The sequence below is a fragment of the Embiotoca jacksoni genome, unplaced genomic scaffold (genome assembly GCF_022577435.1).
Source record: "Embiotoca jacksoni isolate LCO1_2020_lvr unplaced genomic scaffold, fEmbJac1.0.p SCAF_96, whole genome shotgun sequence".
Lineage (NCBI taxonomy): Eukaryota > Metazoa > Chordata > Actinopteri > Embiotocidae > Embiotoca > Embiotoca jacksoni.
The window spans coordinates 24,758-52,331 of NW_027185454.1; the positions used below are offsets into that span (position 1 = coordinate 24,758).

General features: G+C 37.8%; 2 protein-coding genes across 2 annotated transcripts; both read right to left on the reverse strand.

The window, feature by feature from the left end:
* Positions 1-5,310: 5,310 nt before the first annotated feature.
* On the reverse strand, positions 5,311-8,320 carry LOC138193801 (trans-L-3-hydroxyproline dehydratase; the record flags this gene model as incomplete). The annotated part of the gene is made up of 4 exons (XM_069142032.1): positions 8,256-8,320; positions 6,432-6,916; positions 6,173-6,342; positions 5,311-5,433 (listed from the first exon to the last, which is right to left on the reverse strand). Coding segments are annotated over exons 2-4 (771 nt in total), but the record flags the coding sequence as incomplete, so codon positions are not given.
* Positions 8,321-9,106: 786 nt separating this feature from the next.
* LOC138193830 (voltage-gated delayed rectifier potassium channel KCNH5-like) lies at positions 9,107-26,590 on the reverse strand. Its single transcript, XM_069142080.1, has 12 exons — positions 25,840-26,590; positions 24,061-24,184; positions 23,681-23,787; positions 23,471-23,599; positions 22,519-22,634; positions 22,001-22,393; positions 21,801-21,893; positions 20,885-21,314; positions 16,267-16,466; positions 14,511-14,763; positions 13,999-14,195; positions 9,107-11,880 (listed from the first exon to the last, which is right to left on the reverse strand). The coding sequence occupies exons 1-12, from the start codon at positions 25,910-25,912 to the stop codon at positions 10,714-10,716; spliced, it is 3,282 nt and encodes a 1,093-aa protein (XP_068998181.1). The 5' UTR covers positions 25,913-26,590; the 3' UTR covers positions 9,107-10,713.
* Positions 26,591-27,574: the final 984 nt, after the last annotated feature.

Sequence of the window (27,574 nt, forward strand, 5' to 3'; positions counted from 1 at the left end):
TCATATTTGAGACGACATGCTATAGTATGACTTTTTTTCATATTTTAGACGACATGCTATAGTATGACTTTTTCATCATATTTCGGACGACATGCTATAGTATGACTTTTTTATCATATTTTAGACGACATGCTATAGTATGACTTTTTTTTTCATATTTTAGACAACATGCTATAGTATGACTTTTTCATCATATTTCGGACGACATGCTATAGTATGACTTTTTTATCATATTTTAGACGACATGCTATAGTATGACTTTTTTTTCATATTTTAGACGACATGCTATAGCATGACTTTTTTTTTGATATTTTAGACGACATGCTATAGTATGACTTTTTCATCATTTTTCGGACGACATGCTATAGTATGACTTTTTTTATCATATTTTAGACGACACGCTATAGTATGACTTTTTTATCATATTTTAGACGACATGCTATAGTATGACTTTTTCATCATATTTTAGACGACATGCTATAGTATGACTTTTTTTTCATATTTTAGACAACATGCTATAGTATGACTTTTTCATCATATTTCGGACGACATGCTATAGTATGACTTTTTCATCATATTTTAGACGACATGCTATAGCATGACTTTTTTTTTGATATTTTAGACGACATGCTATAGTATGACTTTTTCATCATATTTTAGACGACATGCTATAGTATGACTTTTTTTTCATATTTTAGACGACATGCTATAGCATGACTTTTTTATCATATTTTAGACGACATGCTATAGTATGACTTTTTCATCATTTTTCGGACGACATGCTATAGTATGACTTTTTTTATCATATTTTAGACGACACGCTATAGTATGACTTTTTTATCATATTTTAGACGACACGCTATAGTATGACTTTTTCATCATATTTTAGACGACATGCTATAGTATGACTTTTTTTTCATATTTTAGACAACATGCTATAGTATGACTTTTTCATCATATTTCGGACGACATGCTATAGTATGACTTTTTTATCCTATTTTAGACGACATGCTATAGTATGACTTTTTCATCATATTTCGGACGACATGCTATAGTATGACTTTTTCATCATATTTCGGACGACATGCTATAGTATGACTTTTTGATCATATTTTAGACGACATGCCATAGTTTGACTTTTTGATAATATTTTAGACGACATGCTATAGTATGAATTTTTTATCATATTTGAGACGACATGCTATAGTATGACTTTTTTATCATATTTTAGACGACATGCTATAGAATGACTTTTTTATCATATTTTAGACGACATGCTATAGTATGACTTTTTTATCATATTTGAGACGACATGCTATAGTATGACTTTTTCATCATATTTCAGACGACATGCTATAGTATGACTTTTTTATCATATTTTGGACGACATGCTATAGTATGACTTTTTGATCATATTTCGGACGACATGCTATAGTATGACTTTTTGATCATATTTCGGACGACATGCTATAGAATGACTTTTTTATCATATTTTAGACGACATGCTATAGTATGACTTTTTTTTCATATTTCGGACGACATGCTATAGAATGACTTTTTTATCATATTTGAGACGACATGCTATAGTATGACTTTTTCATCATATTTCAGACGACATGCTATAGTATGACTTTTTTATCATATTTTGGACGACATGCTATAGTATGACTTTTTGATCATATTTCGGACAACATGCTATAGTATGACTTTTTTTCATATTTCGGACGACATGCTATAGAATGACTTTTTTATTATATTTTAGACGACATGCTATAGTATGACTTTTTTTTCATATTTCGGACGACATGCTATAGTATGACTTTTTTATCATATTTTAGACGACATGCTATAGTATGACTTTTTCTTCATATTTCGGACGACATGCTATAGTATGACTTTTTTTTCATATTTCGGACGACATGCTATAGTATGACTTTTTGATCATATTTGAGACGACATGCTATAGAATGACTTTTTTATTATATTTTAGACGACATGCTATAGTATGACTTTTTTATCATATTTGAGACGACATGCTATAGAATGACTTTTTTATTATATTTTAGACGACATGCTATAGTATGACTTTTTCATCATCTTTCGGACGACATGCTATAGTATGACTTTTTTATCATATTTTAGACGACATGCTATAGTATGACTTTTTCATCATCTTTCGGACGACATGCTATAGTATGACTTTTTTATCATATTTTAGATGACATGCTATAGTATGACTTTTTCTTCATATTTCGGACGACATGCTATAGTATGACTTTTTTTTCATATTTCGGACGACATGCTATAGTATGACTTTTTCATCATCTTTCGGACGACATGCTATAGTATGACTTTTTTATCATATTTTAGACGACATGCTATAGTATGACTTTTTCATCATCTTTCGGACGACATGCTATAGTATGACTTTTTGATCATATTTGAGACGACATGCTATAGTATGACTTTTTTATCATATTTTAGACGACATGCTATAGTATGACTTTTTTTTCATATTTCGGACGACATGCTATAGTATGACTTTTTTATCATATTTTAGACGACATGCTATAGTATGACTTTTTGATCATATTTGAGACGACATGCTATAGTATGACTTTTTGATCATATTTCGGACAACATGCTATAGTATGACTTTTTGATCATATTTCAGACGACATGCTATAGTATGACTTTTTGATCATATTTCGGACAACATGCTATAGTATGACTTTTTGATCATATTTCGGACGACATGCTATAGTATGACTTTTTGATCATATTTCGGACGACATGCTATAGTATGACTTTTTGATCATATTTCGGACGACATGCTATAGTATGACTTTTTGATCATATTTCGGACGACATGCTATAGTATGACTTTTTTATCATATTTCAGACGACATGCTATAGTATGACTTTTTGATCATATTTCGGACGACATGCTATAGTATGACTTTTTGATCATATTTCGGACGACATGCTATAGTATGACTTTTTGATCATATTTCAGACGACATGCTATAGTCTGACTTTTTTTTCATATTTCGGACGACATGCTATAGTCTGACTTTTTTATCATATTTTAGACGACATGCTATAGTATGACTTTTTGATCATATTTCGGACGACCTGCTATAGTATGACTTTTTGATCATATTTTAGACGACATGCTATAGTATGACTTTTTGATCATATTTTAGACGACATGCTATAGTATGACTTTTTGATCATATTTTAGACGACATGCTATAGTATGACTTTTTTTATCATATTTGAGACGACATGCTATAGAATGACTTTTTTATCATATTTTAGACGACATGCTATAGTATGACTTTTTTTATCATATTTTAGACGACATGCTATAGTATGACTTTTTTTATCATATTTGAGACGACATGCTATAGAATGACTTTTTTATCATATTTTAGACGACATGCTATAGTATGACTTTTTTTATCATATTTGAGACGACATGCTATAGAATGACTTTTTTATCATATTTGAGACGACATGCTATAGAATGACTTTTTTATCATATTTGAGACGACATGCTATAGTATGACTTTTTTTATCATATTTGAGACGACATGCTATAGAATGACTTTTTTATTAAATTTTAGACGACATGCTATAGTATGACTTTTTCATCATCTTTCGGACGACATGCTATAGTATGACTTTTTTATCATATTTTAGACGACATGCTATAGTATGACTTTTTTTTCATATTTTAGACGACATGCTATGGTATGACTTTTTGATCATATTTTAGACGACATGCTATAGTATGACTTTTTGATCATATTTGAGACGACATGCTATAGTATGACTTTTTCATCATATTTTAGACGACATGCTATAGTATGACTTTTTTTTCATATTTTAGACGACATGCTATAGTATGACTTTTTCATCATATTTTAGACGACATGCTATAGTATGACTTTTTGATCATATTTGAGACGACATGCTATAGTATGACTTTTTTATCATATTTGAGACGACATGCTATAGAATGACTTTTTTTTATCATATTTTAGACGACATGCTATAGTATGACTTTTTTATCATATTTTAGACGACATGCTATAGTATGACTTTTTTTTATCATATTTGAGATGACATGCTATAGTATGACTTTTTGATCATATTTTAGACGACATGCTATAGTATGACTTTTTTATCATATTTCAGACAACATGCAATAGTATGACTTTTTTTATTATATTTCGGACGACACGCTATAGTGTGACTTTTTGGTCACATTTCTGACGTGGTGTGTGACTTTTTTCAAATTTTATCACATTTTGGACGACATTGAAGCAGCATGACATTTTGTGCTATTTCTGACAACATGCTATAAGTATGACTTCCTTTCAAGTCATGTCAGGCAACACAATAGTGCAGTGTTCAGGGTTGTTGTCTCAGTCTAAATGTCCGGGCTTTGATACCCGTCTGGGACTTTCTAATTTGAATTTGCATGTTCCTGCATAAGTAATAACTTAAAAGTAAAATATGTCATCCAAAATATGGACAATTAGTTTATCCATGTTATCATGCATGTCCATGTTGTAAAACAGACATCATGCATGTCGTCGTAAATATGACAAAGTCACACTCCAAGCAAGAACATGCAATCCTCCACAGACAGAGTTCCAAGCCCCTGATCGAACCGAGTACTTCCTGATTGTGAGATGACAACGCTGGCAACTGCAAAATTGGCAGCTGAAATGTTCTTTGGCAAGTTTGAAGAAATTTCTTCTTGAGAAAACGCATTCTCAGGACGGACTGATAAGAGGCATGAGGTCACGGTGACCTTGAATTTTTGACCACCAAACGCTAATCAGTTCACACTTCATTTTAAGTAATCCTCGTTCCTGAGATATGATGTTTATGAGAATGAGTTGAGTTGGAGTCACAGCGACCTTGACCTTTGGCCCCTAAAATCTAATTAGGTAACCCTTTGTATCAAGTGAATCTTCTTCCCAAGGTGAACGAAATTCCTTCAAGGCATCCTTGAGATATTGCGTTCACGATAACGGGCTGGACAAACAGACAGACATACGGACAGACAACCCAAAAACATAATGCCTCTGGCTATGGCTATTGCCGAAGGCAATAAACACATACAAAAAAAACAAATGAGCAAGGGGTGCATTATAACTGTGCTGGAAGACAACCTATTGCAAGCAAATGCAAAAACAGTCCCAAAAAAGACTTCTGTCAGTGACATTTCAGGGGCTCTGCTTGAACGTGTCAAATATGGAGGTGACGTTTATCCAGCAGAGATCACTACAATACCTGAGCTTCAGCGAACACACACATATTGGCAGTGGGTTCAGGGGAATAATCGTCTTTTCCGTCTGTGAGGATGGTGCCATACAGGAAGGCCAGGTCGTCACTGGTTGGATGATGCAACTTCACCTAAGGTATAACACAAATAAATAAATGTAAGACCGTCAAATAAACATTCACAATATGTCAAATCCCTTAACACGCTGCGCACTTTTATTCCTGACAACGTGTCGTTTGTTCTCAGTTTGGTGCTGTGGAAGTTGACTGAAAAGTAGACCAAAGAGTGAAGAGTCATAACGGCAGTGTCGGACCACACAAACACTCCTGTGGCTGAAGAGCTGGGGCTGTCCACATACTTTTGACCCTGGAGTGTATTTGGGTAACATCAGACTGTAAAGTCACACGGTGCTCAAATTTGAAGCTGCGGACTTCGAGCTCTACAATCTTGTACTGTGTGGCTAGTACGTAAATATTACCAGATGTTTTCCTTGGTGTACATGAGGTTTCTAAAAACATCTTGTATATTTCAGTCAAGGAAACAAATTATCTCTGTAAATCGGGCCCACTTCATTTGTCTAAATTTCAAAGTGTGCCTTAAAGCAAATGCCTCTAAATAATTCTTCAAAATAAACAAGGAAAAAAAAAATGTATTATGGATTTTTATTCTTAGAGGTACATCATGGACATTATTGAATATTGAGATTACAACATGCAACTCTAATATTCTTGTTTTCATATTAGATATCTGACTAAATTCAGATGAATTCAGCAAAAGGTACATCATCATCATCATCATCACAACTACTTCTACTGTTGCGTGTCTTTCTGTCTGCATTGAGAATAATGTGTGTAATCGTAAACTTCCTACCTGAGATTTGACAGCTTTGGTTACTGCTGTGGCTGCGTCTACCAGATCTCGAGTCCTGGACTTGGTCACATCCAGACCAAACCTCTGGGCGTCCACAAAGGCGTAAAAGGCTCCTCCGTAGCTGATGTCCACCGTCACCTCACCAAACCCGTCCACCGCCACTGTCACATCTGGTGAAAAGTCATTATTGTGTTCAATACCGTCAATCAAACATTTCTTTTCTCGTGGTGGAAAAAGAAAATCAAGGTACGTTTCCTACCTGTGGCAAAGGCAAATGCTGGCACACTGAGAAACCTCACTCCTCCCGTTTTCCCTTCAGAGTACTCAACAAACGCCTTCACCAGACCACAGGGGCAGTGGATGTTCACTTGTGTCTCTGGTGAACACGGTGCTTTCACCAGTTTGTAGTCCACAGCAAAGCGTCCCAGTGCGATGACGGCGTGTCCACACATGGTGCTGTAGCCCTCGTTGTGCATGAACAACACCCCCAGGTCAGCCTCGGGTATCTCGCTCTTCACAATCAGGGCGCCGTACATGTCGTAGTGTCCCCGCGGTTCGTACATCAGCACTCTCCTGAGGTGGTCAAGGTGTTCCCGGACGTAGCGGCGTTTGGAAAGTACGCCGTCACCTTTGACCTCTGGGTAGCCGCTGAGGATGATCCGTAAAGGCTCCCCGCCGGTGTGCATGTCGACCACAGAGAGCTCGTCTCCCTCGTGAGGTGGAAGCTGCGTCTCCATCTCAGCGCTGATTTCAAAGCAATGAAAACAACCGTCTAAATCCAAATACAGACATATTGTCTCACACTTCAATAGAGTAGAATATGCAAGTATTTAGCTTGTGGATAATTTTCAAAAACGTCCTTTTAGAGATCTACATATTTAGGAGAATACGCTCAGTTGCCAGTTTTGTTACTAACACCAAGCTAAAACTAATGCAGTCCAATACAACAGGCCTACAATAAATTATTACAATGTTCAGTGTTTGTTGAAAAGACAACAATCATGCCATATCACAATATTAAGACATCCAAAAATCAAAGACCATATCCACTCTCATTTCACAAGACAATAAAATATTGATATATTGACCATCCCAATTTGAAACTGTTGTAAAAAGGTGCTGCTGATTCAGGTGTTCCCACCACATTCATATTATCTAGGAATGGCTAAATAATACTGCAGAAACCTGTTAATATAATACTGCACAGCCGGGCTCTTCAAACTCAACAGCAAGAAGGCAGGACAGGAAGAGCACTGGGGGCTCGATGGCTCACTGAATGTTTTGTCGATTAATCGCGATAAATTACTCCAAATGTTAACAGATATATTTATAGGCTACACGGAACGAACAAATCACGCACATATCTTTTATGATATCATACCAGAATCAAAATGTGAATAGACTAAAAATTAGATTTGAGTTTTTACCTTAAAACAATGACATAATAAAGAGGTGTCTTTTACATAAAAGCATAAACAAGCACTTTCTTATCATTTGAAGAGGAAATTGCGTCAATGAGGGTTTTGAATTTGTAAATTTTTATTTGTGAATATGGTATTTTACCATAATTTGAAATAAAATGAATTATTGTCACTTAAATAGTTCTCAGTCAGGAAGCGTGTGAAATATTTCCATAAAAATGGCAAAATAAAAGGTTTTTATGGCACTACAGTAACAGAAATTCTTATACTTCTGCAGGTGATCCTCCACTGGTGAGGGGGGAAATTAATTTCCACATTACAATTACTGATAAATATGTCCATCTTTTTCTTAAAGGAAAAAAAAGAGAGAGCTCAGAGCCTGTTGTGACTTTTTTTTTTTTTTTTTTTTTTAAAGAAACATATATTACTTGCTGGAGTTTTGTTTATTAGTTACATTCTATCTTTGGCTTCTTAAAGAACTTGGGTAATATTATTAGGGATCTTAAAGTAAAGACGCGTTTTAAAACTTTTGCTGCTTCAACAGGACTGAACTGAACGCAGCGAGTGTTTGTAGGACGGAAGTGACTCTCCAGCAAAACGCTGCAAACAAAAAGCGGCTCTAAATTAAAAAGTGCACCTGCAGAAAGTCTTTAAATGTTTACCTTGTTTTTGATCTTCTCTGTGCTTTGGTCTCAAACTTCTGCAGCTGTCGATCTTTTATTTTTCCTGTGCTTGTCCATACGGGTTTTAAAGATCAGGAAAAGAAGACATTAGTGCCCCCCTCTGTTCTGGAGGGCTGCAGGAGACTTTTAATAAACTGGATACCGGCAGGACTCGGTCAGGAGGAACAATTAGAAAAGGCAGATTTCTATGATTTTAGTATATTTGGTTCGTTTACTTATTGATCAAATAAGAGGCTACAACTGATTGATGATGCAGGGTTTTTGTTTTAAGATTATATCCTGGAGAAAACGTTTTTCACCACCAATAAGTGAATCCTGTTATAATACCCATTTGGAAAAAAATAAAACAATGTACACAAAAAAAAAAAAGCCTCATATACCTGGATTTAGGAAGCTTTTATTTGCTTTTGTTTTTTTTCCAGTAGATTTGTAAAAATCTAATAAAAGTTTCAATATGAAACATAAATTTGGAAACTTCAGCTTTCGTCAGGGACTCAAATGTTTTTGCTGGAGGACCAGATTTGGCTCCTGAGGCTGCTATTTACCACTGGACCACAATTTGTAATTTGGAGTGCAAAGCCATTCCTTGCAGACTTTTACTTTAAGAAAAATAACAAATATAATGCAGAAGTCTGTGTTTCTGTCAGAGCAAAGGTGAGTGTTTCCCATCCGTCGCCACTGTCGATTGAAAACAATTTTTTATTTTTATTTGCAAATGAAACGAGGAGGGATTTATAGGCTGAAATTACTCCCGTGTAATAAACAGAACAAGTTTGACCTGATCACAACATGTTCACAAACACTGCTGTGACTCACCTGGATGAACAAAACATCCATGTAACAGACAAAGAGAGTTTGCATGTTGTCATTTTCTGATTTACTTCTAAAGATGGACTTTTGTGTTACATAACAGAAGAGACTAAACAACAGATGGTGAGCAGGCATCGGTTTTCATTAGTCATTTCACAGTTGACAGGTTCCCTTGGACACATGCAAGGTCACTTATATATCTAACATAAAATAGATCAACTAGCAGTCACATGCTTACATCCTTACAGTTCACACTACATTGAATCGCAGTCACACAGAAAACTAAAAACGCTAACCAGAATCCTCTAATTCCTTCGTACCACTTTTATCTAAACGGTACGAATGCAGTATTTTTTTATTTTTTTTATCACCATGTGCAGCGCCGCTTCAATCCTTGTTGCATAGCAGTGCTCCATAGTAGTAAACCGCGATGTAAAACAGACTGTGTTCCAAATACCCAATGCACATCACTATCAGGTAGGCAAACATTAAAATCGCTCACACTCAAATAAATACTAAAGTTCAATATTAGAACAAATGTACCTGAGCAAGAGGCAAAGCTACATGAAGGAGCATACAGTGAGTTTGCTGCAATTGCCTGTTTGTTTAAGGAAAATAAATCTTTCACCAAAAAACTGAGAGGATGATAATTAAAATATTGCATTAAATCGACATTATTGCATTGCTACTCTATTTGACGTGCAGGGGGAAAGGAGTTGTTTTTTTGTTTTTTATTTTCTTCCACTTTCTGCCGTTTCATTGTATAATTCGTTATCCTAACAGTGCTTTGGAAAAACGGGTATAACACCACCAGGTTATACATTTATATAAAGAAACATCTCAGAACCGTTAAGAGTTGATCATCCTTCACCAAAACAACTCTTTATTGTAAGGCACGTATTAGTTACCTGACAGTTAATAACTCTAAAGGTTGTCACTCCAATGAGGATGAGCAATAAAGATTGAAAACTGTGGAGTTTCCACCTCTGTAACATAAAGGAAGACGTTTGTTTATTACATACCAGACATGCGAGTTCACTGAGCTCCAGTTTGTCCAGAATAATGAATCTGCTCCTGTTATCTCTGCGACGAGAGTGAAAGTTGTTTAAAGAGAAAAGTTGTGGCGGGTGAACTTCCAGGTGTTCATCCAAAAACCGCATCCAGACCAAAAAAAAAAAAAGTGGAGGAAGTTCATGAAAATGACAGCGTTACAAAAATAAGACTCAAACTCAAAATATGTTTCTGAAAGTGCAATTTGACCTCCCTCATATTTTCCTCAGGCTAACAATTGTCAACAAGCACCTTTATAGTATCATACATGACAGTTGTAAACCAAGATGCACTCATTTCCCTGGCAACGACAATGCATGTGTTTTTACTTCTTTATTAATTGCTCTGGTTTCTTTTTGGTGTTCTTGAACACATCGTGTGTCAAAGACTATTAGAAAAATCCCTGGATTTTTGTGGTGATAAGGTGACATGAAAAGGATTTCTGCATGCAGTCGAGTGTTTAATGCAAAAAAAAATGTCTTCCAGTCCAGCAGGACATGCACGCTGCTCATCTAAATCAGTTTTTAATTAGCAGATCCCAGTCTTTTTTTTTGTTTGTTTTTGTTAATCAGTAAATTCAAAAAGGTCCATCATCTGTTTTCGGTGTAACAGGTCTGACGTCAGTGACCGAGTCTTGACTTTTCCCTCTTGCTTTTGGGGAGGAAGTCGGTGGCAGCGACAGACTCCTTTTTATCGACAGCAGCCTGAGGATCTCGCCCACCTGAGACTCGAGGAGCGACAGTCGGCCGCTCAGTATCTGAATGTCTCCTTTCAGCTCCAGCTTGGCTTCATGCAGCGCCGCTTGAAGCACAGCTTGTTCAGACACCGGCTGTACAAAGGAGTGCTTGAGGGAGACCTCGCTGTAAACCCCGAGGCTGTGCTCGAACGGATTCCTCTCCAGCGGGCTCTTTTCCATGGGGCTGCGCTCAAAGGAGCTCCTCGACTCTCCGGCTCGGTCGATGCGGAGATCACTCTTTGTAATGCCACTGTCGCAGGAGTCCGTTTTGTGCAGGGCGCTCGTTTCCTCTCCTGCACTGTTGCCGCCCTCTGCGCTCCCCGTCTCTCCGGCTTCCTCGGACTCCCGGTTCTTGTTGGAAGCTGCCAACTGTTCCGCGGACTCCGATACCTTTGGCCACTCCTCCGCTTTCTGCGTCTGCTTGTCTTGCTGGGCGGCGGGACGCGCTGGTCCGGCAGACGCGGCGTTTCTGAACTTCGCCCAGCCTCGGGTGCTTTTGCTGCCACCGCCACCCCCTGCAGGTCCCTCTCCACCCGCACCGCTGCTACGTGCGGGGCTGTCGACCCTCTGATAAAGGTGGCGCTCTGCAGAAGGCTTCGACTCCACCACTTCTCGGGTGGAGCTTTGCTCGGGCTTTTGAGCTTGGACAAAAGCTTGTGCAGGTGCAGCTATGATGCAGCCGCTGCCTGCACTCCCCTCTCCTGTGCACGGTGCGTTACTGTGCACACTGGAGCTGTACTCCTGCTGCTGGGAGGATACAGGCTGAGCTTGAGCGTAAGAGTTTGAGTCGGCGTGGTGGTGGTGGTGGTGGTGGCGGTGGCGGTGCTGCAGTTCCACCTGCACACAGTTATGATCCAAGTAAGACTCGCCGGGTGTTTGAACGTCTCTCTGCTGTCTGAACCTCTGGAACAACTTGCGAACAGGGTGGTCTTCAGGGATGGAGAGAGCCACCTCGCTCCTCTGGCGCTCCTGCTCCCGCTTCACATCAGCAATCTTTCTGAAGATGATCTGCGAGAGGGAACGTGTGCGCATGAGGACAGTGATGTGGGATACACACAGCAAGCCACATTTAAATCAGAAGTTGTGCCACATTTACTGCCACATACTGTCGCGCTCTCCTCGGGTAAAACAGAATGTACATATACAACGCAACTTTAAAGGAAGGATAGCCTCGGGAGCTGCAGTGTGTGTTGAAATATTTACAACTTGAAAGCAACAATGCACAAGGGAAACCGTTAATGGAGCAATAATTCAACAATGTAATGAAATCTCAGCCCTGATGCTGCCTGAATTCCCTCCAAAAACAAAGAAAAGAAATGCTGATCAACTTTTAGCTCCCTTTCTTTTCTTTCCTTTTCATTTTAAATAAATGTAATTGATATAACAGTGACATTAACTTTCAATATAACAACTTCTTATGTTCCTGACACAAATGTCTAAATGTTCAAATTATTTTCATCTGTGAAACAGTTATTCCCCTGAATCACAGATTAAAGCAGGCACCACACATGATATAATTAAATATTCATGACAATAGTTGGGAGGTTTTTTTTCTACAAATGGCACTACTATTCTATTAATGGTTAAGTCATGGTTCGAACGTTGGTTCGCCCCTGAAAGTGACCTGCAGCTTCCTCTTAAAGAAACAAAATATTGTAATTATGTCTAGTGTAAATGTAGCATAATAATACAATGCTAAATGTTTAGAAGTCAACTTTTTATTATTCTTATGTCAACCCTTAACCCGTCTGTGGCTGAATCTAAAACTGACTGGCTTAGATGTGATGTTTACAACCAAAGTTTGGGACTTAGCTCTATTAAGTAAAAGTTTCTTTAAATAATCTTGGTACAGATTTTGCTGAGCTGTCGGCTCGAAGGCACTTTTATTTCGTGCTCATGCAAGTAAACTGAATACATAACGGCGAAAGGGGTTCAGAGTAAACTTTAAACCTATGCAGTTTGTCAAGCTGCTCAAATTAATAATGAATGGTTGTATTTTCATTTAATACATTTTAAGTACGTGCCATAAATATTTCAGCATGCAGCCACAATTTACCTTGAAATTGCCGAGATTCACTGACTTTGAGTGAAATCAGAAAATGTGATTACATAAGACGTCTTATGAGAATGTTCGACTGGATGAGAAAAGTCTGAGGAAAATAAAAGTATACAGCAACTTCAAATGTTACAAAATCCTTAAAAAGCAGTTATTCTTTGTATAAACCCGTGTGAGTGTAAACACACTGTTACGTTGTAATTCTAATACTGCTGACGAGTCAGTTCGGGTTGAGATACAGAGGTTTTATTAAGTAATTATAAGTCTGTTTAAGTCCTTTGTAAAAGTTCATTTTAATTGATAAAAGCTTCTTTCAACTGTCTGCTGCCTCAGAAGTGTTTCTTATAAGCCAGTCCTTAACAAAGAACACAAGTGGCGCATGTACTGGGTTGACTTTGAAGGGAATAACCATTAAGAATTTATGTAATGTTGTTCCTTAAAGGATAATATTACAGCAGTGTATAAGGAACTTAGTTTCAAGGCTACATATCTCAATGCCTCAATGGGATTAATCTGTATAGCCCGAAGAAGCTCTATCAAATATTAATGAGTCGTTGTTTGGACCGGAGAATTCTGTTCAGTTTTTCTGTGTTTCACACAAATCTTTTATAATTGGCCTTTAGTCAAATGAATGTTAATTGGTGGAATGTGCACGTGCAGAATTATTTTTATTCATTCAATAATTTCTATCATCTATAATCTATTACTTTTATGTAAGCACTGTCAGAAATGGACATATACGTTTTGTTTGATCTTGTTCCAACTCTTTATTGAAGCTTTCTGATGTTTACATTTCAAATATTCAAACCCAAGTTTGTGTGTGTCGAACTAAGTTTGGCTGCACAGCATTGGTTTGTAATGAAAGATCCAGTGGCGGAACAATACCTCGGTGTTTTCGAGGTTTAAGTCCCGTTACACCTTTACCGTGTCTGACAAAAGCCTAAAATATCCAAACAAATCTTGAAATGATCAGGTTTTTTTTGGTATACCTGCTGAATGTTTTACCTGCTGCACACTGATGGCTAACTGGAAAGAAAAAAAACAAAAAACAGTGTTTCAGTCATTTTTACCCGTTTTCGCAGGTTACAGGTGAGGATGAGGTTTCGGGAGAACGTGCTGGCGAAAGCCGTGTAAAACTCCAACACCCTCATCAGTGAGTCTCTCCTGATGACGTGCAGATCGCAGTAAGTCAGGGCTCGCACGTTGGCACAGGCTCGAGCCGGCGTGGTCTCCTTCCAGAACACGTCTCCAAACACATCGCCTTTACCTGGACGAACGAGACAAGAGTCTTACATTCTTTGACATGAATATGAGGTGAAAGTCACATTTACACATTTACACACACCCCAGTCACACCCATAAACATAAAAAAAAAAATTAATAATGTAGAATTATAGCAGGAATAAAAGTAGCGCGTAACATTCAGGTCGTATCAGTGAAAATTAGGTTGAAGAAAACATTCACGGCCGGATCACAAATTCAAACGACAATCTCCGCTCTAGTTTCATCATTGCCAACAGGCACATATAAAAAAAAAAAAAAAAACCGGCTCAGTCTATTTCATAATATTGCACAGGATTACCTAGTATTGCGATGACCTCGTCGTCCTGGATGACTTCGAGTGAACCAGAGACGACGAAGCAGAGCGTGTCGACGCTCTCTCCGACATGGAAGATGAGGTCTCCCGGTGCGCAATGTGTGGTCTGAAAGTCCACAGCGAGAGAGCGCAAACAGCCGTCGCTCGCCAGACGAAACGCCGGGTGCTCGTTGAACACTTGTCTGTTGAGGTGGACGCAGATGTCTGCGCGCATGTCTTTAGGACAAATGGAGAGCACCTGAGAGAGGATGAACAGATTTTACATAAAGAAAAAAAAAAAAAAAAGTGGCCTGTTTAAAGACAGTGTGTAACACCTTTCTGCCTGTTCATTTACCAGATATTACCAGACACTTTAATGTATAAACATAAAACTGCAGAGATATTAAACCTGTAGTGAGTTAGTCACAAGAACCATTTAGTGGCAAAGATGCGTAATCTTTACAGTCCTGATTATCGGCTTTGAATACAATGATCTTTGACTGCCAGCAGTCAAATCTCAGATGTCTGAGAAAATAGAGTTTCTGATTGAATCTGAATTACTTCTCGACACAGATTTGCATTTTTTTTTTTTTTAAACCTGAAATAAATATCAGCCGATGGTAACATTTCATTAGGTAGTTAGTTAAAGGCAAAAGTGACACTAAGAATAGTTTAAATTCCAGCAGACAGGGATAACTTTTAAAAGGAGTGTGTAGGAGCCATGTATTGTATTTGAGTTTAAATGTAATAATCCTCTCATGTACTGGGGGATGTATGGTGAAGGCAGAGACTGGCTACAGGGAAGTTCATGCTGTAATCACGTGTAGCTGATGGGGAAACAGTTTTTTACATGTTTTAAATTGGAAACTTATTGGAGGTGACTGACAAGATGACATATGGACACTGGTGAGAAAAAAAAAACATTGGTAAAGACAGGGTATTGGGTTTTTTTTTACGAGCACCTGTCTAATCATTTCAGCAGCAGCAAAAGTCAGTAAAAAGTCGATATGATGAATCTACGCTTAAAGCCAGCGACTTCATAAGCTTAGCTTAGCATTAAAACTTGAAACAAGGGAAAATACTATTGACTGACTGTCAGCAAGTAACAGACAGTGCAAGAAGTCGCTGCTCTTGGCCAAGAAATAGTTTAACACATAAAAACTATGAAACCACAATGACAACATGGTAATGAGTGAGGTTCAGAGGTGCAGGTAGCCAGATGTTTTTTCCCTGAACTGGGCCGGTCGACCTGTTATCCCCTGACTCTGGTCTTTATATTAAGGTATTAAACTGGGCAAATCGGCTGCTGACTGTCGCCTCCTATTTACCATACACACATCTAACTCTCAGCTAGAAAGCAAATAAGTGTACTTCTTAAAATGTTGACTATTCTTTATAAGGTTTTAGAGGCCAAAAATCCCACCAAGGGGTGACTTTATTTTTTTAACTGTGGCAATATCTCCAAGATGCTGAGAACAAACCTGCCTGCCAAGCACCTTGGAAAACTGCGAACTGATGCCGTTTTAAAAGCTAACAGTGCACACACTAACTACTGATGTAATTTAGTTTTGTTCTTATTAGTGCATTTTGTATGGAGTAAATAAATAAATAAACACAACGCATGCAGTTGTTTTGAAACACCCTGACTTAAAACCTTTCCACAGAACTGTATATATCATGAACACTTTAGAGTTTGTTATTAAAACTGGGTCAATTCATAATCATAACCACTAGCACTGCTGCTACAACTACCACTGCACACCTTATCTGTGTCAATGCCCTTAGACATGGCCCAGGTGGAGACGATGAAGTCCATGACCCTCTCGCTCAGACCCTTGGGAACCTGATAAAGCTTGAGGAAGTCGCGCACGTTGTTGAGCATCTCGTGGTAGCGGTTTGTGTTGGTGTACATCTGCTGGAAGATGGTGGTGACATTTCCAAAGATGGTTGCATAGAGCAGCGCTAAAACAGAAGAGGAAGAGTAAAGTCAGATAACCACAGGGGAAAAGCATCAATACTGACATGAAGGGCAACAACATGAAAGGAGAGGAAATGTTTTTTTTTTATTATCTATTAGGATTTTGGTTTGTATGAAGATCTGAAATGCTTTTAGGTAAAAGTTAATTATATTTATAGAATATGTGTTCCTAAAAACATTCACATATTTAACCTCAAATAGATTTGTGGTTAAATATTGGTTAAATTTATGGATTATTAAGAATTTTTTTTTTTGATGGATTGTATGCATGTATGCAGGTTTTTGAGGATAAAACTCTCAAAAATAACATTACACAACTCTGCACAACTTAATTTTTCATTCAAGATTCACCAAATATCAAAATAGTTGATTAATAAATTCAGAGATTCTGAAATATGCATTTATAGCAGTTTAAAGGTTAATCAACGTAAAGAATCCCCAAAAACAGATACAAAAAAAAGGGGGAAATGATACGAGAAGGATACCCACACTTTGCACATTGCCTGTCAGAGCTACTGTTTAATCATTATTTTTTTCAGTTCATGAAATAAAAACTACTTTACGGTGTCAGTAAAGGCTTATTTCTAATGTCTGCTGACTGTAGGGTTTGTGTTTACTTATTTTTCCTCATCAGCCAATTGTGTCATTTGTCAAAAGTTTTGCAAATCAACTGATTTATCCATTAGTAGCATTTCATTGATGAACCTTTAATCACATCATTATTAATATATAAATTAAAAGACAAATAATTTTCAGATAATATTGAGCGTTTTAGTTTTATAGTGAGAGGGAAATAAAAGCCTTTACGATAGTGTTGTTCTCTGTTTTACATGATGCTGTAAGAGTAATACAAGCATAAAGGTAACAATAATATTTCACCGATGGTATTTAACGATGGTTGAGGCTGTTCAGAGCAAATAATGGAAATTTTTTTACTTACTTTTTATTTGACCGATTACACAATACAAAGTATAGCAAAGTGCGGCTCACTTAAAAACACTCATGTAGTACTTAGCCACATACACGCAATGATCGGTAGATTAAGTCTTTACAATGTAATTTATAATGCACATTTTCTCAGTAAGCGTGCGATGCTGCAGTGACCTCAAAGAGTCAGTCAGCATCTCTTATCGTGAGGTTTTACCCACTCAAGGAGAAAACATCGTCCCCGGTCGCCACAGCAGGATCACAGAGGTTAGGATACATATCTAACGTGATGGCTCATTGTCCATTTACTACTCTCGAGCCTACAGGCAAACTCTCCTTTTCTTCTGCCCCTCTCTCCCCTCACATAATTACTGTATCTGTAGCAGGAGATTTCGGCGGCCATAATTGGAGGCGACACTGCAGTGTGACTGAGTGATCGTTGTGATCGAGGCACCATCCGAGTAATGGGTGTTTACTTTCGGAAGTCCAAACCTTAAAGCGTGGCTGTCACTTTCTGTGTTCTCACTGGTTTTATTGCATCACTTTACATGCTGTTTTAGAGGAGTGGGCCAGAGGTTAGGGCACGAACGCGAGCTACGACGGAGGTACTGTGGAGGCAGTGACACTAAAGCGCTATCTACAGCGGGTGATGAAAATAATACACCGGCTGGCATAAAAATAGATACTTCTATTTTTGTTAAGCGGTTCAATGTAATATTAATGAGGTTGATGTGACCTATTGTTTAAGATATAATGGATATAACTTCATAAAATATACCTCCTAGTTTCTTTTTGGGGCGGATACACATTCCTTTTATGAAATAAACATTTGCATTTGCTGTATTTAGATAGATAGATAGATAGATAGATAGATAGATAGATAGATAGATAGATAGATAGATAGATAGATAGATAGATAGATAGATAGATAGATAGATAGATAGATAGATAGATAGATAGATAGATAGATAGATAGATAGATACTTTATTAATCCCTGAGGGAAATTTTTATGTTAAATTTATGTGAGATTAATGTCAACACAGCCCTAAATTAAAGATAGTTTTACTGTTATATAAAGACTATGATATGAAATGTCTATATGTGTTTGTAATGTTACACAATCATAGCGCATAACATGCTTCTTTCTTGTTACACAAGACGATACAAGCTTCATTTTGAGCTAATTTATAGTTGTGTCCCATTAAAAAGTGAAACTCAAAATCACATAACATTCAGAATGTAAATAATACAGTACTCTAAATGCTGAAAATGTAAAAGGACAATCAAGTATGAGTAATAAAGAAAAAAAAAATCTTAATGTTTAAACAAATTATTAAAAGCAGAGAAGAGGGGTCAAACAATTAGAGTATGACTGAATTAACACATAAACAGTTCTTTTGTGATGTGATGACCAACCTTCAGACAGACACTCACAGAGCAGGCTGTGATGGGCGCTGAACATGTCACTTTCTATCATCGACAAAGCTGAGTCCTAAACTCTCGACTGCGGTTCAAGCTCCGAGGCTGCAGCTAAATGTGAATTACATGACCGGAACGAAGAGAAGGAAATATTGGCTGTGGATCATTTAACCGTGTTAAGGATAAAGGTTTATTTCTTTTACTAAAAGCCAAATGCTGTCATCATCAAACAATAATTTAAAACAGTAGTTCAATGTCTTGATTTCTACCTCAGCCCTGAGCGAGAGTCCCGTAAGTCTGTGTGATCTAAACCTGACACTTCCGTACCGTTTATAGCGGTCTCACAAAGTGATCCTGATTACAGCTGTGAAGTAATATTAAAATGGTGAAGGGTTGTCCCTGACGTCCTGACTCTGCAGCTCCCAGCACTGGTGACTTCTAGGAAGAGGACGGCACAGAAACAAGGATGTTTTTATCAACTGCAATATAATAACCATAAATTTGACTATAAACTTTATCTATATATTTCATATTTTATACTGTAATTATTTCTTTTAATACTTTCTGAAAGGACATTTGTATGCATTTGATGTTTGCAATGCATGTGATTGGCAATATTGTGCTTTGTTAGTCAAAAACATACATAAATTACTGAAACTATTTTTTTTTCTATTTTACTAACTGCAGCAAAATTAATTTAAGCGCAGGCAAATACATTAAGTCTTGATACAGTATACACCATGAACTAATGTTTCTGTATTAATTACAGCAAGTTGGGACTAATTGTGCTGCATATCTGTGAAGACGCTGCCCATCCTGTACAACATCTACAGGGAGCCATATGTTAGTTTGCTGTCAGCTGTTAGATTGCCAGCAGGTCTTTGTAGCACATTATCTCGACTCGCATGCGGATTGTTTAATCTCCTGCAATTTAACCACATTTGGTGGCTCACATGGACTTTGACTTTAAAAAAAATAAAAAAAATAAATAACATTATTCAACATTATTCATATAGAGTTGTCATTCAGAAGTTGGTCTACAGTGCAATACATGTGCTCAATGTACGGCTTGCCACCGATTTGAGTATTAACTTATAGAGGCTAAAATACTGGTATCCAACCTGGTGTCTGAGTGGTATAAGTGACTGGCATAGTCCAGTAGAAACTGGTTCCCCTTTAAAACACGAGCTATTCTTATATTTTATGAATCAGAGTTGTAGCACATATTGCCTTTGTGCTCTGTGCCACAGAAACAGCAGTGGGGCTGCTGTTCTTTTGCCGCCTACTCAGATTAAATTGGTTGTGCTGAACGACCACTGAAGAAGAAAAACAGTGGTCAGTTTGACTGATGTCTGAAAGCTTCACTGGAAGTTCACTTGACAAGTGAAGGTGGGTGGCGGCTGATGAATTTTGGGTTGCAGCTGCTGTGTGTCTGTGTGACTATATAATGTTGTTACAATTTACCGATCCTTTAACAATCACTCACACTAAGATTATGTTGTTATGCAATATCGGATCCTGTAGATTTGTTACCACTTTAGCTGAAACTTAAGTCCCACTTAGAAATATGTTTATCTTCTTTAGTTTAAAACTAGAAGGCTGTTTTCACAATCATCAGCCGGAAGTGCAAAGTTACTCTGTGCTTGCTGAAAATCGGATTTTAAAGGGCGAACCTACAAGCTACAAATAGTTTTGAAGCCGTTCCTTCTCTAATATTCAGCTTACACAAACTTGATTTGAAAACTCGAAGCTTCCTTTTCACAAACACTGAAAATTTACTTTGTGCTGAAGTATGAGACATCGTGTGTCCAGCAGTTAAACATTAGAAATTAAATATATTTTCATATTCATAGATTTGGAGATTTCTACTGCGCAGATATCAAGATAATTGGAATATTATAATCATCTCAAAACATATCTGAGGGGGAACTTTAACATCAAGACAATATAGCCTCCTTAAAAGTGTAAGAAAGATCTGAAAGGCTTTCTGCAGCCTCTGGAGTAACTCATCAATATGACGGATGTCGACTTGGTGTAAGGTGATCGAGTACTTACAGCCCACCATCATCATAGCCACGGAGAAAACCTTCTCGCCATCTGTTGTCGGAGCGATGTTGCCAAACCCGATGGTGGTGAGACTCGTCATGGTGAAGTAGAGAGAGGAAATGTACAGCGTTTCTTTGTTGGGACCCCCTTCCCACTGGCCCGTGCCGCTGGCGTTGTAACGGTAAGGAGTCCCCATGCTCAGGGCCAGCTGGTAGAGCCAGCTGTCCGTCTTAATGGTGTTGGTGGCCTCGTTGATGACCTCGTGGTCGCCGATGCTGTACCAGATGCAGGCGAGCCAGTGGGCCACCAGGCCGAAGACGCACACCAGCAGCACCAGGACGGCCGCTCCGTACTCCAGGTAGTGATCCAACTTCCGGGCCACTCGGCCCAAACGGAGCAGGCGGATGACTTTAAGGGAACTGAAGAGGCTGCTGAGACCCTGCATAGTGCAAGCAACAGCTGAAATGTGTGATCAAATTTTACACAGTTTTCATTTTATCAACAAAATACAGACGGACATGGAGCAACATGAGCATTCATTTGGAAACACATTTTTATCCACCTGGAGAATACAAGTCGAATATTTTATCTTTTTTTTTGTGCTTTGTTTTGCTGCCACTCATCTCCTGATGGAATGTATGGTACGTGGTTGTTTTTTTTAGATGCTACAAACTCTACTATGTTCATCAGCTAGTTGCTAGATTGATTTTCACACCATTTGTTGAAGATAGTGTAGTCCTGGGCAGGAAAATCGAAACAAAGAGCTAAAAGACACTAAAATGTGCTCAACTGTTGAGTAATAATTCTGTATAGTTTTGTCGCTGCAAAGGACACCTTTTATATACAAGTGGTAACGTGAACTGCTGTTAATAAAAAAGAAAATAATGATGACGGCAGCTTTAAAAGAAAGACATTATTGACTTACTGGGAAACCAGAGTCCTCTATCCGCGTGGTGTTCCTGTGGAAATTTGAAGACTCATGAAGATGGCTCACTGGAGAAGCATGTGTGAGGACGTCCTTAGTAAAACAAAAAAAAAAGCAGTCAAGCAGATATATTTTGATGTTTACAGGTAGTGTGAAGTGCCATGTTAGCAAGAAATCAATTAATCCACTGCGTAACTCACCTCGTCTACATGTTCAAAGGCATTGATGATGTCGTAGGGCAGGCAGGACAACAGGTCGATGACGAACCAGGTCTTCATGTAATTCATTCGAATCAGCTTGGCGTCTGATATGACCTCTCCGGATGGACCCACAAAGGTAGTGTGGAAGTTGAGCACGATGTCAATCAGAAAGATGATGTCAACGACACTGTCCAACACCAGCCAAGCTAAATTGTTTTGCTTGGTCTTAAAGGACACGTTATAGGGCACCACGATGGCGGTGTAGAAGGTGAGGATGAGGATGACCCAGTCCCACGTGGTCTTAAAGGTGCAGTAGTGGAGGATGATGTGTGGAGGGGTCTTCGGGGCTTCCTGTTTGTACTGAGGGAGAATGTCTGATCCCAGCTGGAGAGCCTTTCATTGATAGAGCACATTTACAATCATGAGAATCAGATGTAAATCTGTAGATCTTCTATTTTGAAGTAGAGATACACAGACACTGAAAACAGCTTCTTCATTCAGACCCGAGCGATGCTCACCTCAGCCAGTCTGGAGGGCTTGTGGCTGACCTCTGTCGTGTTCAGCGGCGGCAGCTGCTGCACCACGTTGCGATTGTTGGTCAGAGCCCGTGTCAGTCGGGCAAACTTTGTCCATCCTGTCCACAGACAGCAACAGAGACAGTGATCTGCAGGCACTCGGCACAACATCCATTTAAAACGCGACCACATTTTAGTTTTACAGGTGTTCCCAGTGATCAAAACAGAGCAATCTCAGGCAATATAACCTCTATTTGTTCATTTATAATTTGTAACAAGTCATCAGTGAGATGTTGGGAACAGAACTCAGTATTATTGATTTAAAAAAAATTGTTCAGTTTGATGCACTGTACCTTTAATTTTTCCAATTTATACAACTTTTCAATCAATCCTGCATTTCTGTCCTCAAATATGATTAAATTACTTTTATGCAAAATGTCGTCATATTTTTGTTAGCTCGTCCACATAATCTGCGGCATGTAGTAACAATATGTTTAAGCACATCCGAGATAATAATAGTGTGGAGGCGCAGAGGGTTTGATGGTGTTTCAGTCTTCACTGTAAAACCTGTCACATCCATTTTTTTTTTCCCCTCCAAGTACAAGTAGAATTTTCAAGCAGCTCCCTGCCGCATGTGCTCTGACTGTCCTTTGTTCCTGCTTGATGTACGTAAAAGGTCTTAGTGGCACACTTAATCCCCTGGGACTTGGCACTGCGTAGACCCACAGAGACCAGAGTTCACTCACCCATGCACACAACACCTGGACAGTTGCATGTCACACAGCAGGAAACAAACGTCTGTGAAGTCGCAGAAACTCATTTATGCTCGAGACTTTTAGCTGCCTTTTACCCTTCAATGATTTGAATTTCTAAATTTGACTTTTTGCTGCAAACACAGTGAAGTGCTTAAACGACATCAGGTTGAACCTGGTTGGTCCACCAGATGAACGCTCACCTCGAGTTGATTCATCTTCAATCGGCTGCTTGAAGAGTGTAATGTCTCTGAAGGTGCAGAGGAAAAGGACCACCTTGTCATTTTCATTTCTGATCGGGGCCACATGCATGTAAAGCCAAATTGGTGTTCCTGTGGGAAACAATCGAAATAAGAGTCGGTCTGGCATTTGAGGATTTTGGTCAAATCTTATGATTCAGTTGTCATACTCACTGTTCTTTGAATAGAGCAGCACCTCATAGAAATTGGACTCATAGTTGTCAAAGGTTTGTCTGATTTTGTCTATTGTCTTCTTATCGGTCAGGTCTCCAAACATAAAACTGCAAAATAAGAGAGAGACAACGAAAAAATTACAAGTGAGTGTGCGATAATATGACTTTTTCCATTAACCCTTGTTAAACAAATAAAAGAAAATCATTTTTTTGTTAAAAAAAAAAAAAAATAAAGAAACATGTAAAACACTGGTTACTGGTAAGACTCTTTGTGCAAACCACTTAAGCCACTGGACCATGTGAGCAGACTAAAACGCTTCAAATATAACCCCTCCACTGTACCTGCACACTCAGGTCATTATACTACAAACATCATCTTACTTGCATGTGCTGCTCCTGTGCATGACCTCAGCTCTGTGGTACCCAGACAGCTTGCAGAATCCATCGTTGCTGTATACAACCGGCCACTGCACGATCTGTGCATTTCCCAGCAGGAAACTGGTTTCTGAGACAAAACAAAAGAAATGATGATAACAACACGGTGAGGAGGACAACCGCAGCTGTTGATCAACCTTTGGAGATTTGTCTTTAAAACTTGCAGCACAACCAAAGTTATGCAACTGCAACCTCATTGAAGTTACACAGATTTTTGCTGTGTTGTCACCGATTGAAATAAACTGCATATTATATTCCAGATGTTAAATAAACCTACTTTTGAAATTCACTGGTGTCATAAATTAGAGAAAATCACAGCGTAAATGTATGTAAACCCAATTATTACCACTTTTTAACGCTACTTTAGTGGTAATCAGACAAGTCACTGGGCAGAAATAGTTGCTGATAAAATGTTTATGTTGCAGCTTTAATGTAAATTAATTATTGATGAGGAATTGACAAGTTCTTCAGGTTTACAACAGTTTGGACGCAGTGTGCAGTCGCCAGAAAAAACAGTGAAGACATTTTCTACAAATTAAATTGTACAGTCCCTGTTACCTTTACCAAACTCAAAGCGTGTGCAGGTTTCTCTTAAACTTAATGCTTGACTGTATCTGTATTTATAATAAAACCTTTCAATCTCACACACATTCATCCTCAGCTTCATGGATATACTATCCAGATGCCTCCCATACAGACTGGCAATTTGCCAAATGAAATTGTATTAAAGCATTACAAGTATTAGCTTTGGTTGTGCCGTGATGTGCTGCCTCTCTTAAAAATACTGCAAAAAAAAACCCAAAGTGAGACATCCAGAATGCTCTATAAATAAAAAAAAAAAAAAACTAGAAAGTGCAACTGAGTCACCAGAAGTCTAAATCAAAAATACACAACCCATTAAACAAAATGAAGAAGAGCTTTTTTAGACATGGCTACAAACCCAATCTTTGTTTCCATATTTACTGTTTCACTTAAATGTCTCTGAAGAGACACCATGCGTCCGATCTGTAGCTGCAGGTACAGTGGACATCGCTTGGACGTCAATGTTGAACGTTAAAAAGACATTAAAAAAAAAAAAAGAAGCTGTAAAAACTTTCATCCCGACTACCCAGGACGTGATTTGAACGTTCAAAGAAGTTGAACTGACATCTCCGTGACGTCACGTGTTTGCAGTGCAATTACATTACGTGTGAAACAATTAATATGGTCTTCTGTCACAAGGTCTACAAATAGAATCTGCCACACTGAAGCTTCAATTTTCTTAACATTATTCATCCATTTAAAAGGACATTTTACTAAAGAGTAGCACTTGAATCATCACAGCAATGAACAATAAACATTAAAATGGTGGTCTTCAGTCTCACCTAAATCACATTCATACAGTAAGAAACACACACACACACGCTATCTTTAAAAGACACCGCAATCACTATTGCATCTTATTATTCCAGGGAATTCGGGACGAGAAACTAATTACATAATTCATCAGTATGCAAAAAAAATTCGTTGCCAGGTAGTTGTAAAAATTGTGTAACTTACAAAAGAAGTCTTTGCTGAGTCTGTTTTCTATTAAATGACACACACACACACACAAAAATGACATTATTTGTCTACTGTAGCATACTAGCCCTGTGGTGTTGGAAAAAAAAAATAATAATAATAAAATTTAAAAAAAAAAAATCAGCATCACTTTACTCTTGTTTTCATTTTCGTTTAAAAACTCACCGCTGGAGCGCCGGACAATATTCTCCAGAAACGTGTTCTGCGGAGCCACCAGCCCCCTCTTGCCCCCATGCATCGCGGAGGCTTCGGGATAGAGACGCGGTGCTGTTCGGCGGTCGCGCTGGTGTCAACTACCCCTCTCCACCGCGAGTCGAGTTCGCTTACTGAGATAATCGGCATGTCCGGATTGAGGTTTTAAAAAATGAAAGCCTCGTTGCTGAATGTAGATTTCCCCTCAGTATAGATTATTGACGTGGATAATGTGGATAATGTGGATTATCACGCCCAAACTGCGAGTTTCACAGCAAACATTTCCAGCCACAAAGACCTGCATATTCAAAGTCTGGTGTCGTCATGTAAACCGGTTACGGTGAGAAATCACAACATATACAGGCCAACGACGTGGATGAAACTTCACTTGCAAAAAAAATAAAAGAGCCGTTTCAGATAGGCTGAATAAATATTGAGCAAATTTGACATAACTGTCATATCAGCCCCGCTATCTATACACTTTACAGTATAGAAAAATAAGACCTTTATTTTGAAGGAAAGTCCATTGAGTGTCCTGTATTAGTCTGGTGTTATTGTCTCTGGCTTCTCAGATGGACTGGTCTGAAATTTCTGTTGATAAACCTAAAGTTTGATTTTGATTCGTGATGGGTTGTTGAAGTTTGAGATTTAGTTGTATGTACTTGATGTGATCCTATGATCAAAGTAGGTTACTTTTAAAATCAAATAAATGGAATTATTTTTCTTGTGTGCAAGGAAATATACAGGAGGCTATGGTAATGTAGCTTCAATCTGAGATTTGGATTTATTTATTTTTTTTAAAGTATATGATTCAAGTATTTCAGTGTGATCTTTTACTGAAATATAATGCACTACAGATTAAATTACCTGGCAGTACTTTTTTGAACTGACAAATTAAAAGGTGGCTTGCAGCTACTGTGCATAACGAGTACATTTACCCTTGATACTTGTTATTGTACTTGAGTACAATTTTGAATGCAGGGCATTTACTAGTAATGGCATGTTTTATATTGTGGGATCTTTTTTAATTTTGTTTTATTTCAGTAGCCTTTAAGCAACCTGGATACTTCATACAACACTGCATGTCAATTTAAGCAATAAGGCATTGTGATAGACTTAAAAAATAATCTGTCATTTTATGGTTCACAACAAGGGGTCTCAATGTGTGCATTATCGCAGGCAAAATCTACCTTTAGTAGGCTAATGCTTATTTTTCACCTACAGGTTTTTCCAACACCCACATTGAGCATATTCAAAAATATGGAGTAAACTTCTAAATGCATGACTTTAATTTGTTTACTTGTCATTTTTAATGTAAATACATTAGACTACCAGCGTGCTTCATCCACCACTAGCCATCTTACCTGTAGGTAAATAACTCACCTCTGGCAAAATCCATCACACAACAATAACATTGTTGTCTGTGTTTCTTGGTTGTTTGTACATAATATATATATACATATATATATATATGTATATATATATATGTGTATATATATGTATATATATACACATATATATATACATACATACACATACACATATATATACATATATATATATATACATATACACACACATATATATACACACATATATACACACACACACACACATATATATATATATATATATATATATATATATATTGACTGTGTTTCTTGGTTTGTTTGTATATAATATATATAGATATATAATGTACTGTATA

Coding starts and splice junctions, on each gene's coding strand:
- LOC138193830 (XM_069142080.1), bottom strand. CDS start 25,912: ATGCATGGGGGCAAGAGGGGGCTGGTGGCTCCGCAGAACACGTTTCTG. Junction 23,600..23,680: donor GCTGCTCTATTCAAAGAACA/GTGAGTATGACA, acceptor TGTTTCCCACAG/GAACACCAATTTGGCTTTAC. Junction 16,467..20,884: donor GGCTATGATGATGGTGGGCT/GTAAGTACTCGA, acceptor CTTCTGTTTTAG/CGCTGCTCTATGCAACCATC.